Source organism: Lethenteron reissneri, chromosome 32, assembly GCF_015708825.2.
Source record: "Lethenteron reissneri isolate LAM-NWPU_2019-01 chromosome 32, ASM1570882v1, whole genome shotgun sequence".
NCBI classification, from domain to species: domain Eukaryota; kingdom Metazoa; phylum Chordata; class Hyperoartia; order Petromyzontiformes; family Petromyzontidae; genus Lethenteron; species Lethenteron reissneri.
In genome coordinates this window covers 9,350,754-9,364,108 of record NC_083810.1, presented here as the reverse complement: position 1 = coordinate 9,364,108, position 13,355 = coordinate 9,350,754, and the positions used below count along the sequence as shown (strand labels likewise).

Sequence of the window (13,355 nt, the reverse complement as noted above, 5' to 3'; positions counted from 1 at the left end):
GTCATTCAGACTCTGTCTACTCGACAGACCTGCTCTCCACCTGAGGACGGCTGCTTGCGTTGTGGCCGAAACGTCGTGAGAATTATTTTATTATGTTTTATTTTTATTATTTTATTATTTCCATTCTACGTGACTTTACCGAAAGAACCAAGAAGATGAATCCCTGCAGTCACGAAAGCTTTAAATCGAAATATTAAAACAAGTAAAAAAAATGGTGTCACGGACGCGAGTATATAAACCATAATAGACCCTATAAACAGTACAATCATAGTCCAAAGTAGATATTTTCATCACCTATAAGGTGTCATAATTTGTTGTGTGTTGCCAATTTATTCGTGTGGCCAACGACATCGAATTATTTGATGACCGTTTGGAACGAGTGGGGTTACCGAGCAATTCACTCTCATGAGCCAGGTAAATAAAATCGATGCGACTTAAGCTCTGCTATCAATTTCTGCTCTGGCCCATGGACTAATAGGGAGGTCGAAAACTCAGAGAGGGCATTTCATGTGACATCTCAGCGGAGGTCAATTGACGCTCGTAAAAGCTTTTAAAACCTCGACTGTCCCACGCTCGGTCAAACGTGTGATCTCAATTCGTTAACTATTCGTGGACATTAAAAAAAAAACAGTTGCTATGTATTCAAAATAAATAGGCAACTATTGTAACATCAGTGCGAAACACCTGAATGGTGATAGACATCCTCACGAGGATGCTTTCAAAAAAATAAATTTCGAAGTCAAAGAAACGTCATTTGGCTCGACGTGAGAGAAAACCCACAATGCATTCATTTGAGTAGCACTCAAAAGCCCTGCACAGATGGAGTCAGGAATCCACTGCTATGCCTCCATCTCGTGAGGCTCAGCTACGAGGCTTTCCTGGGACGAATGAAGGGCAAGGCCGATGTGGTATGTACTGTATGTATGTTGAACTTCGTTTGCACCGTACGTAGCCAACCGCGCTGACCGGAGGTGCTTTGCACGTGCCGAAAATGTCAAGCGTTCAGCAACAAGCAATCAATGTTGTAATCGATTATAGTTAACGCTTTTTTTGGATTGAGTAAGGTTATTAAAGTAAGGGCTCGGGGGAGGGGGGGAGACGGTGAGGGCATTTTAAAGGCGAGCAGTGCAAGGGAAGAAGCAGAAAGAGAATTGTTGTGACCTGGCTGTGTGGCGAGTGAGCGGGTGAGTGGTTGAGCGAGTGGGTGAGTGGGTAAGCGAGCGGGTGAGTGGTTGAGCGAGTGTGTGAGTGGTTGAGCGAGTGGGTGAGCGAGTGTGTGAGTGGTTGAGCGAGTGGGTGAGTGGGTAAGCGAGTGAGTGAGTGGATGCGCGAGTGGGTGAGTGGGTGAGCGAGTGGGTGAGTGGTTGGGCGAGTGAGTGAGTGGGTAAGCGAGTGAGTGAGTGGGTGAGCGAGTGGGTAAGCGAGCGGGTGGGCGAGTGGGTGAGTGGTTGAGCGGGTGCGTTGTTGTTTTGACCTTCAGTGTGGTGGTTGAACACAGCATGGACGAGAGAGAGAAACAAAAGTCAGCGGTGGACCAAGTCCTCGACGTGGCTGGAGAAATGAATGAGTAAAGTTCACGCGGAACGGGGAAGTAGCGATAGGAGAGCGACGATGAGGTAACTGTCCGCATGTGAGTGAGCGAGTGACCGGAGTGAATTTGTTACGCTTCCGTCTCCGTGCTCGGCTCTTTCATTGACCTCTCCTGTTCACTTGTGTCCGAGATCGTAGAGATCTTCATAATCAACGTTTTTGGGTTTAGATCGCGTTATTTATAAATGTGTCGTAACCCTCCACCACCCGACACGGCCAATCAGCAAAATAGTGTCACGTTGACAAAAGACAAATAGTTCACTGCTTTAGCCCACCGGTGTGTTGAAGCGTGAAACCACAACATTTACAATGTTTGAGTAGTACGACGTTTCGCTGGTAATTGCATCCAGCATCATCGGGCAATTCGCCAGAGTTGATTATGAATAATATTGGTCGCGAAAGCCTACGTGTTAAACTGATCGTAGAGATCTGTCCAACGCTGTGGCTTTTCATCATAGGTCTCTGCTCTGCTTCCGTTGATCACACACGCCAACAGCGATCATCGCCCCCTACTGCGAAAACTCGGCAGGGCCTCTCCCTGAGATGACATCATGACAGTCACGAGACTCGTTTGAGACATTTGCCTGGGTATAGAAACTCGATCAAAATGCGGTTCGATCATCGATTATCCGGAGGCTTCGGGGGCTCCCAATAATCACGAATCATGATTTAAATGAGCTTGTATTTTGCACAAACTTGTATGACATTATATTTGTAGGTGTTGTGTATGTGCGTTTTTTGTGTTCTGCATTTGTTTACGATATGAAATTCGCATGAACGTCCAAATAGACAAACCTAAATATCCTAATTTGAAGCTTTCGTGACTGCAGGAATCCATACTCTTTGGTTCTTTCGGTAAAGTCACGTGGGTAGAAAGATAAAATAAAACAAAAAATAATGTATCACGACGTTTCGATCGCTACACAAGCGGTCGTCCTCACAAGGAAAAAAGAATCCAGCAGATCTTTCTAGCTACGTGACTTTACCGAAAGAACCAAAGAGGATAAATATCCTACTTTAAAAAGTTACTGTGTTTACTGTACCATACTACCACTCTAATCTCGAAGACTGCTTCTTGGGGTGATGTATAGAGGATACGTGCAGTATTTTCATTGTTTAAGTTGCATGTAGTGTATAATACTATATTTCATATTTAACACTGAAATCAAGCGAAGCCACTAATTTTTTTTTGTCACGCACGCGGTGCCGATAGCCGGACTGGGCAGAGCCTTTTGAGCAGTTTCGCTGGATCGGCCCTTGACAGCAGCCGGATAATGTTGGAAACAGCCGGATGGATAATATAATTAATCGATTATCAACTGTCGTTATTGTTAGCTGGATAATCGATGATCAACTTGTATACACCGACGTGACGACCTCCATTCACTTTCATCGAGATTCGCTAATTCATGTCACCACAACTTTCAAATATAGATATTTTAAATATTTATTGCATGTTTATGTTACAAGAGCCTGAACTTCCTCGCCTGCTATGCAGGAAGTCTGGGTTCGATCCAGACCCTGACGCCTGCTGTATATTTGGAGTCTGTGTGTCTCTCCCCGTGGGTTGCGTGGATTTTTCTCCGGGTACTTCGGGTTTTCCCTCAACATTTAAAATCAACATCAATACGCGTTTAGAGCATTTGGCTGCTATAAATGCCAACGGCATAAGCCGCTTCTTTGAGCCTTAATTTGTGATAGCCAGATCGCGTCTGAAAAAAGAGCCACATTGCAGCTCAATGGGCCTTAACTGGTAACATAAAGATATATTGCAAAATATAATAGGTGCTCGCTAACAGCATTTGCTCCGTAGGAGTTACACAGCCGATTGGAGAATCACCGCACCGAGTGTATTGTGCACGACGCCGCCGTGGTACCATAAGATCAGCGCACCAGAGGTCGCCGGTTCGATTCCATCTCCCGGCGCGGCAGTTGAGGCAACTGCGCAAGTTTCTTACACCAGTCGATCGGCAGGTGACGCTTGATGGTGGGGTAAAGTGTGGGTTAGCCTCGCGTCTTTTCAAAGTCGTCTGGCCAGCATGCAACAGCATGCAAGAGGAGGCCCCAAAATGTCCCTCTTGAGGTGGGAGCTCCCGAGCGGTGCCGTGAGCTGGCAACTGCAGGGCTGCGCCTTAATCTCGTCCGCTACTTCACAAGTATGCACTTTAACAGCCTCCCTTAAACTAACGTCAGAGAAATTACAACAGCAACAACGACGCGGTCAAGTTTTTATTTGTTTATTATTGAACCCTCAGAACTAAATTTCCCACTGCACCTTTCAAAACATTCTAAATTACACACACACACACGCATACAAAAAAATACAAGCATCCCTCTCTTTTTGCCAACGTATACTGTTTGGGCAAGTACTATGAACAGTGCCTATTAAGGCTGGCGCAAAACAATGGCCAGCAGCCTTTGGCTTTCCAGTGACGATGTTGATCACTAAACTGTGCTACCACTCTCCAAAAAAACAAAGATCCCCCGTATAACCTTAACAGACTGTAGGGGCAAGTGCTGTTAAGGAGCACCTATGAAGGCCGGCACGGTACACGAGGGGGTGGGGTGGCCAACACCACGCCCGACCGTCTTTGTCTCCCCAGTGGCGATGTTTTTACACACTGCACCAGGTACTCATTTGAGGCTGAGTCGACCTAGGGGAGGCCCAGGAGCGGTTCAGATAATCGTCACCGGTGTTGGCCGTGAGCGAGAATCGAACTCGGGTCGCCGGGTTCATAGCACAGCGCGCGACCGCTCCTCACACATACAAACACACACATACACCACACTCACTCTCACATAACAAACATACGTGCACACACAAACACCATACGGTGGAGAGGAATTTAACATTTAGAAACGGAGCTGCTAAAAATGTTGACATTTCAGCCGACGACACCGATGGAACACCCTGGTCGACTCACTCGTGTGAACGACAGGGATGCAGGAGTTCAGCCCGTCCACGAGCTGACGAAAGGTCACGTTTCAGGGTCACGATCACATCCAGGAATCGATTATCATTCCGTCCTGCAGCTGTATGTCCATTGACTCCACGTGCGTAATGGGGCCAGTGCCTTTCGGCCGGATGTGGGGCCATTAACTTGAGTTGGATGGACGCGAAGTTGAAAGACATGAGTGAAAAAGTCCTCAAGGGGTGAAATGGACCGGCGCTATCACTGGTAGCTGTGGCTGCGTGCCCAATGCTTGACTGGCGTTAATGGGCCAAGCGCCTGTTCGTCGCCGTCACAGCTTGAGTGGGATGATGGGCCAGTACTTTGGCCGCGTGCGGTCGCAGTGCTGGTCGAACGACAGCTGCATCGCGGCTTCCAGCGCGAGGATCCGTACGCACGCCTCCTCGCCGTACAGACGCGCCATCTCGACGCGCCGACGCTCGCCCGGCCGTTCTTGTGGAGCCTGGCTACTCGCCTGCACGCGCACACGCAGAACGCAAAGATCCCCTGCGTTTAGCCTTCAACATGCTGTTGGGGCAAGTGCTGTTAGCGAGTACCTATGAAGGGCGTCACGGCACACGAGGGGGGGTGGGGTGGCCACCACCACGCCCGGCCGCCTCCGTCTCCCCAGTGGAGAGGATTACACACCGCACCAGGTACTCATTTAAGGCCGAGTCGACCAAAGGAAGGCCCAGGACCGGTTCAGATAATCGTCACTGGTGTTGGCCGTGAACGGGAATCGAACTCGGGTCGCCGGCTTCGTAGCGCCGCGCGCTAACCACTACAACACTACCACTCCCCACACATGCATGTACACACGCGGCTACACAAACATGCACGTGCACTTACGTACACACACACACACACACATTGATTGTGATGCGAGTTCCGTGTCAGACGAGTCGAGGTGAGCGAGCTCATTACCTGCCTCGCCCCCGGCGGCTCATCTGCCCACACCATTCCCTCCACTCGCTCATCTTCCTGCTCCTGCTCCAGCCCTGAGAGGGAGAGAGCACTGGCATTAGCGCCGATCACATGAGTGCACATGTGCAATGACAATGATCCTCCAAATAGCTTTTGACAGACTGTTAGGGCAAGTGCTTTTAGCGAGTGTACCCATGAAAGCTGATGAGGCACACACGAGGGGTTTGTGGACTCTCACGGATTTAACTAAAGCACAGCGGGATGCGATTCATAATTTAAAGAGTGCATGCAGTGCAGCAAACGCAGCCTGCAGAGGGCGCTATCAGCACAGACAGGGCCTATGAATGCCACACTTCAAGAGACCAAATAACTGAACCTAGGCAACCACACCCGAGTCTAACGACTCTTTTTCAGGAGGGTCCTGCATGATATGACTTTAAAAATGAAGATGTCTTCGGCCAATTATTGTGGTGTTCATGCACTTTGGAGGAAAACCAGAGCGCCCAGAGAAAGCCCACGCTTGCAAGTTGGGCAACAGCCTGTAACATACGGATTTGGCAGATCGAGATTAGTCCAGTTGCTGTTCCCCGCCTTCTCCTGGCGAGTCAGGGTATGGCAACTCGCCACCCAACGGCAAGGGAGCTTCACAACATTTTACATGATCCCCCAACCCTCACCTCCAGTGCTGGGTTACAGGTTTCGTGAGCCGCCGCCACCATCATCTGGCTAAGAATGCATGGGCCATTGCAGAAATTGATATTACCTAAGGCCGCAAAACTTTGGTAGAAAACGTCTGCCACCAATCACAACACACCCTCTTCCTGATGACACCTACAACGTTTGCCTGCAAGATTCTAGTGAGACGTGGGTCGTCGAGCGACAAGAGTGATGGATTCGATACCTAGGCGATAAAAGTTACGCGGGGTGCGACGCCTGCGGTGAGTGAGCGGTTGCGATGGGTCCGGCGCCCGGCTCATCGGCACTCACTCCTCTCCTCGCGGTGTCGCTCCGTCTCGGCGAAATACGCGCGCAGCTCGTCCGTGATCTCCACGTCGCTCTCCGCCTCCGACTCCGACTCGGACTCTGAATCCTCGTCTGGTTCTTCGCTCCTCAGATCCGGCACTTCCTCAATCAGTTGCTGCTGCCAATGCTGCCGCTGCTGCTGCTGATTGTGGTGATAATGCTGCTGATGCTCTCTCTGATGCTCGGTAGCCTGTGTCGAGAAGTGATGATGTTCTGGCACTTCCTCGTGCTTCTGATGATGATGCTGCTGATGATAAGGATGCTGCTGCTGCTGATTGTGGTGATGATGCTGCTGATGCTCTCTCTGATGCTCGGTAGCCTGTGTCGAGAAGTGATGATGTTCTGGCACTTCCTCGTGCTTCTGATGATGATGATGCTGATGATGATGCTGATGATGATAATGATGCTGCTGCTGATGATGACGTCTCTGATGGCCGGCAGCTTGCGGAGGGTGTGATTGGGGGCCGTGGTGAGATGCAGCGTAGGGATGCGACGGATCGTACGGAAATGGGAGCCCGACTAGGCAGCTCCAGTCCAGGCCTTGCCTGTGCAGCGACAAAGAGAAAACAAATTCAACTCGGGAATAAAACAAATATAGAACATGAAGAGAGATTGGGCAGCACACATAGCTAGAAGGGATGAAGGCCGGTGGTCGAGACTAACGTCGGAGTGGCAACCAAAGGAGAGGACGTCAACCACAGACACGGTGAGTGACATGAGCTTGTGAGAAGGTGCTCGGATTGCTACATTACAGGACTGGGAGATGGTGATGACTTGGAGAGGCCTTCAATCCAGCAGTGGATTGAGTATGGCCGACGGTGATATAGGACTGGCTGGCTACATAGGCTGGTTGGATGGTTAGACATAGGGCTAATGGCTGGCTAGCTTGCGTATTTATGGGTCATGTAGTGGGCTAGTTAGAGATCGTTATAGTGCCTGGCTGGTGTATCTATGAGTCGTTTAATGGGCTGGCTGGCTAGTTAGGCATGGGGGAAGTGCCTGGCTGGTGTATCTATGGGTCGTGTAATGCGCTGGCTGGCTAGTTAGGCATGGGGGAAGTGGCTGGCTGGTGTATCTATGGGTCGTGTAATGCGCTGGCTGGCTAGTTAGGCATGGGGGAAGTGGCTGGGTGGTGTATCTATGGGTCATGTAATGAGTTGGTTGGCTAGTTAGGCATGGGGGAAGTGCCTGGCTGGTGTATCTATGGGTCGTGTAATGCGCTGGCTGGCTAGTTAGGCATGGGGGAAGTGGCTGGGTGGTGTATTTATGGGTCGTGTAATCGGCTGGCTGGCTAGTTAATGGGGGAAGTGCCTGGCTGGTGTATCTATGGGTCGTGTAATGGGCTGGCTGGCTAGTTAGGCATGGGGGAAGTGCCTGGCTGGTGTATCTATGGGTCATGTAATGAGTTGGCTGGCTAGTTAGGCATGGGGGAAGTGCCTGGCTGGTGTATCTATGGGTCGTGTAATGCGCTGGCTGGCTAGTTAGGCATGGGGTAGGTGGCTGGGTGGGTGTATCTATGGGTCGTGTAATGAGTTGGCTGGCTAGTTAGGCATGGGGTAGGTGGCTGGGCGGGTGTATCTATGGGTCGTGTAATGAGTTGGTTGGCTAGTTAGGCATGGGGGAAGTGCCTGGCTGGTGTATCTATGGGTCGTGTAATGGGCTGGCTGGCTAGTTAGGCATGGGGGAAGTGCCTGGCTGGTGTATCTATGAGTCATGTAATGAGTTGGCTGGCTAGTTAGGCATGGGGTAGGTGGCTGGGCGGGTGTATCTATGGGTCGTGTAATGAGTTGGTTGGCTAGTTAGGCATGGGGGAAGTGCCTGGCTGGTGTATCTATGGGTCATGTAATGAGTTGGTTGGCTAGTTAGGCATGGGGGAAGTGCCTGGCTGGTGTATCTATGGGTCGTGTAATGCGCTGGCTGGCTAGTTAGGCATGGGGTAGGTGGCTGGGCGGGTGTATCTATGGGTCGTGTAATGAGTTGGTTGGCTAGTTAGGCATGGGGTAGGTGGCTGGGCGGTGTATCTATGGGTCGTGTAAGGGGCTGGCTGGCTAGTTAGGCATGGGGTAGGTGGCTGGGTGGTGTATCTATGAGTCGTGTAATGAGTTGGCTGGCTAGTTAGGCATGGGGTAGGTGGCTAGGTGGTGTATCTATGGGTCATGGTAACGGCGCCCACTCACGCGGCCTCCGTCAGCGCTCTCCGCCGCGCGTTCCGGTGCCTCTTCGTCCAGGCCTGCGCGCCGCGGTAGTGGCTCCAGTAGCGCGCGTACACGGGGTGCGCGTACCACGCGGAGCCCCCCGTCACAGCCGTCGCCTCTTCCTGCACGCCACAAAGACAAAGAAGCCCCCCCCCCCGTATCGCCTTGAGGAGTGTTGGGGCAAGTGCTGTTTGCGAGTAGTAGCACCTATGAAGGGCGGAAACGGCGCACGAGGGGGTGGGTTGCCAACACCGCGCCCGGCCGCCTTTGTCTCCCCTGGTGGCGATGTTTACACACCGCAACCAGGTACTTATTTGAGGCCGAGTCCACCTAGGGGAGGCCACACACACACACGGGTTTGATGTCGGGGTCATTGAGTGGGTATTGTCTGCCCCCTAAGGTTGCCAACTTTTTCCCACTTTAGACCGAACCCCGGATATAGTTCTCGGTCAGCCTGTGTCTACTAAACACGTGCGGTATGCAACATGGATGTTACTATACGTTGAACTTCTTTCGCGCCGTACGTAGCCAAGCGTGCTGAAGGGAGGTGCCACACATCTCGGCACCAAATTGATTCCCACCATCCCGATGCAGATCCCCGGACAGGTGGCAACCGAAGTTGCTACCTCATTCTCAGTCCACTGCTGGATGAAGGGGGGTCATTTCACGTAAACCTCACCACCGTTATCAGTGCGGGGTTAAGCGAAGTTGGGGAGCACACACTTTGCTCCGCGTCAACCTGTTTGTATGCACTTCAACACGCAGCCTTTCGCGACCAATACCATCTACAATTACACGTTTTTTTGGGTGGGTTAAATCGCGTAAATGTATAAACGTGTCGTTAAACCCGCCACCACCCGACACAGCCAACTTAGTAAGGTTTGTCACGTAAACAGCACGTGGCCCATTCGTCACTGGTACAGCACAGCGCTGTGTTGGAGAGCAAAGCCACAGCATTTACAACCGACGACACGGACTTTTACGCGATCTAACCCAAACAAATCCTGTGTTCATGTTGCAACACATCCACGCAATATTCAGGCTCGGCTTAGCTTCCCTGATCTGACGAGGCCTCATTGTGGGCTCATCTACACACAGCCGTCACCCTGCACACAGCCGTCACACAGCCGTCACCCTGCCACGGCTAAACAAGCGATAATAGCACCCCCACCACCACATCCTAGAACACAGCCTGAAGACGATTGTCCCACAAGGCCACAATGTGGAGGAGCGGTGGTGCAGCGGTTAGCGCGCTACGCTGCGCTGTGAACTTGGCGACCCAAGTTCGATTCCCGCTCACGGCCAACGCCCAGTGACGATTATCGGGGCCTCCCCTAGGTCGACTCAGCCTCAAATGAGTACCTGGTGCGATGTGTAAACACTGTCACTAGAGAGACAAAGGCGGCCGGGCGTGGTGTTGGCCACCCACCCCCTCGTGTGCCGTGCCGGCCTTCATAGGTGCTCGCTAACAGCACTTGCCCCTACAGTCTGTGAAGGCTACACGGGGGATCTTTGTCTTGCCGTGGCCACATGGCTCCTTACCTCGCGTCCTGCCATGGCTCGCCCGTGAGTCGGGCAACGTGCGCGGTGAGGGGCCGCGACCATTTGCCCGCACGACTGTACCGGAGGTTCACATTGGAGACCGCCCCCCCGCCCCGCACCAGCTAAGGTACCGCGGCGATTTTGCAATTGAAAAGAGTAAGAGAAGCAAAGATTTTAGTAGTCCTAGATCTGAAGCTTTCGTGACTGCAATGATTCATATTCTTAGGTTTTTTCGGTAAAGTCACGTAGGCAAAAACATTAAAAAGTAAAATAAAATAAAATAAAAATCACGACGTTTCGAAGGCAACACAAGCTTCCACCTGAAGACGGAAGCTTGTGTTGCCTCCGAAACGTCGTGATTTTTATTTTACTTTTTAATGTTTTTACCTACGTGACTTTACCGAAAAAACCTAAGAATATTTTAGTAGTCTTGGGTTTTCTTGGTTCTTTCGGTAAAGTCACGTAGAATAAAGTCTAAAATATTTTTTTATTTTTATTACTTTATTATTTCTCTTCTACGTGACTTTACCGAAAGAACCAAGAATATGAATCGCTGCAGTCACGAAAGCTTTAAATCGAAATTTAGTCTTTGGTTCTTTCGATAAAGTCACGTAACGTCGTGATATATTATTTTTGGTTTTATTTTCTTTTTCTACCTACGTGATTTTACCGAAAGAACTAAAGAGAATGGATTCCTGCAGTCACGAAAGATTCAAATCAAGAAAGATTTTCATCTTTTGTGGGGTTTTTTTTTTAATGGGGGGAAAATAGTTCAAGTAAATTGGGATTAATTAGGCGTGAATTATTGTATGGAACTTTCTATCCCCCCCCCCTCTCACCACCCGGCAGGAATGGGAAAATATTTTCTGGAGCTCAGCCCGAGACAGCTCCTTCGCTGAATAAGTGAATATTCGCCACTAATAACCGTAAATATTATTGTGTAAGACCGTCAAGATACACAATAATTAACGATTTAAAAAAAACTAAATAATTAAACTGAGAGTTCATTGAGATGTCAATTTTTTTCATGCGAGATCTTAGATTTCAGATCCAAATGTACGGCGCAAAGCGTGTCAACAATGAACACCATCAATATCACGGCCACCATCATCCACATTCGCCACAAAGTGACGGTGACGTCACAAACGGCGCTTGTGCCAGGCTAGGTACACGTTAAAGGCCACGTGAAGTGTCGAACGCCCGCTGGCAGGAGGTCACGGGAGCAGACTCAGGTGGTGCCATGGGTCGACTGACAGAGATGACTGGCCGATGCACCACCTGTGCCCCCCTGCCGTGATAACTTAACCACACATCACCACCACCATCACGAGAATCCACACACAACTACCAGATCAACAAAGACAAAGATTCCCCATGTAGCCTTCAAATACTATTAGGGCAAGTGATGTTAGCGAGCACCTATGAAGGCCGGAACGACACACGAGGGAGTGGGGGGGGGGGTGGCCAGCACCACGCCCAGCCGCCTTTGTCTCCCTAGTGGCAATGTGTTTACACATCGCACCAGGTACTCATTTGAGGCTGAGTCGACCTACGGGAGGCCACCACCATCACTACAACCCACACATCACCACCATCGCGCATCATTATCGACATCATTATCACCACCACACGTGGCACCATTTCCACCAACATCATATCATTGTCACCATCGCTCACCACCACATCACACCATCACACACGCCTTCACTCACACCATTATCTTCCATCTCCTCTGCTTGTTTCTGCCAGTGAGCGGTCATATCCTGTGTCCGTTTCTGATTTCCTTCCTGTGCTCATTCAACTTCGCCTGCATCCTCTCCCGTGCATCCCTATTGTCCTTAATCATCCCCATCACCATCACTCACCATTACAACCACCAACCTCATCACTCACACCAATATCATCACTACTTTCCACACACACACACACACACCGTAACCACCATCACCATCAACCACACACCCACCCACCACCACCACCATGCTTCTTACATCACTGCCATGGCCACATCCATCGCCTGCAGCCACGCAGACACCATCAGCACCACACTCTTGTGCCCGCGTGGCTGGGACACGTTCCAGACACGCGAGCGTAATCATTCATGTCGATGCCATTTTATCTTTGACGCCACACGGGCGACCACGGAGGTCCGTTTTGCCATGGCCACACATTTCTCTTTGTCCCCTCCATTATCTCTGTCATTTAATAGTCATTGATTTTACGCCCAGGTCGCCTCGGTTGGCCTTTGTCTGCTGTGAATGGCGAGGCGGCTGATGTTGTGCACTTGAGCGTGTAAGCAGACACTGCTCTGACAATGCTGTCTTGCGTTGTGATTTTTTTGTCCTTAAATTTATATAAAATTGTAACTTTATTCAGAAGTCAAAGTGTTTCTCTGTTTAAACGAGATGCTGTTGTATTTTAAAAAAAATGTATTCCTGATATTTTACTTCCTAATTTTATTCTGGCATGTCTTGAGACGGAGACTCCGTTTTGGATCTCTCGCAGGACAGTTACAACCCCCCTTCGTGATAGATAGTAAAAACCGCCCGCGGAAGTGGACAACACAGAGTTACCCCAAAGATACCTTAAGTGACCTGTGGTCCACACGGCAAGAGGCCAGCACCTCCCCACCCGCTCTGCCACCTAGAGTATGTATGTTCGTCGCATAATAGTGACATTGGTCATTTGTAATTCTTGGAGATGGAATTTTGCCAAATTAAGAGCTAAACAAATACGATTTAAACAATAATCAGTTTTCTTAAAGGCTGACGGATGAAAGTCTTATGTCATTCTACGTAGCGAGGCAGAGGAGGTGGCCAGGAGATGGCAGCAAATCAGTGTGTTTTGTTCACAAACAACACATTTCACTTGGATCTACATACGTGAATTAAATCCATCTGTGTGGCCCTCTGAGCGCTGTCCCCTCGCACGCTTGTTTTCTCCAGGTGCTCTCTCACACGAAGCCAAATACTCACACGTGGAATTGGCCAAACAGCGAAATGCAGAAGCCCCCTAAAAAATGGGTCCTGGGGCTCATTTCGGCTTTCCTGTATACAGGGAAAGATTGTTATTGTTGCTCGGAGGTGAAGCGGTGGTGGGCAGTGGTTAGCGCACCGCACTATAATGCTGG

At 50.1% G+C, this 13,355-nt stretch overlaps 1 protein-coding gene across 1 annotated transcript; it reads right to left on the bottom strand.

The window, feature by feature from the left end:
- Nucleotides 1-3,811: 3,811 nt before the first annotated feature.
- GEMIN8 (gem nuclear organelle associated protein 8) lies at nucleotides 3,812-10,316 on the bottom strand. Its single transcript, XM_061563904.1, has 5 exons — nucleotides 10,226-10,316; nucleotides 8,666-8,805; nucleotides 6,453-7,033; nucleotides 5,466-5,539; nucleotides 3,812-5,016 (listed from the first exon to the last, which is right to left on the bottom strand). Exons 1-5 carry the CDS (start codon nucleotides 10,286-10,288, stop codon nucleotides 4,834-4,836), a joined length of 1,041 nt encoding a protein of 346 aa, XP_061419888.1. The 5' UTR covers nucleotides 10,289-10,316; the 3' UTR covers nucleotides 3,812-4,833.
- Nucleotides 10,317-13,355: the final 3,039 nt, after the last annotated feature.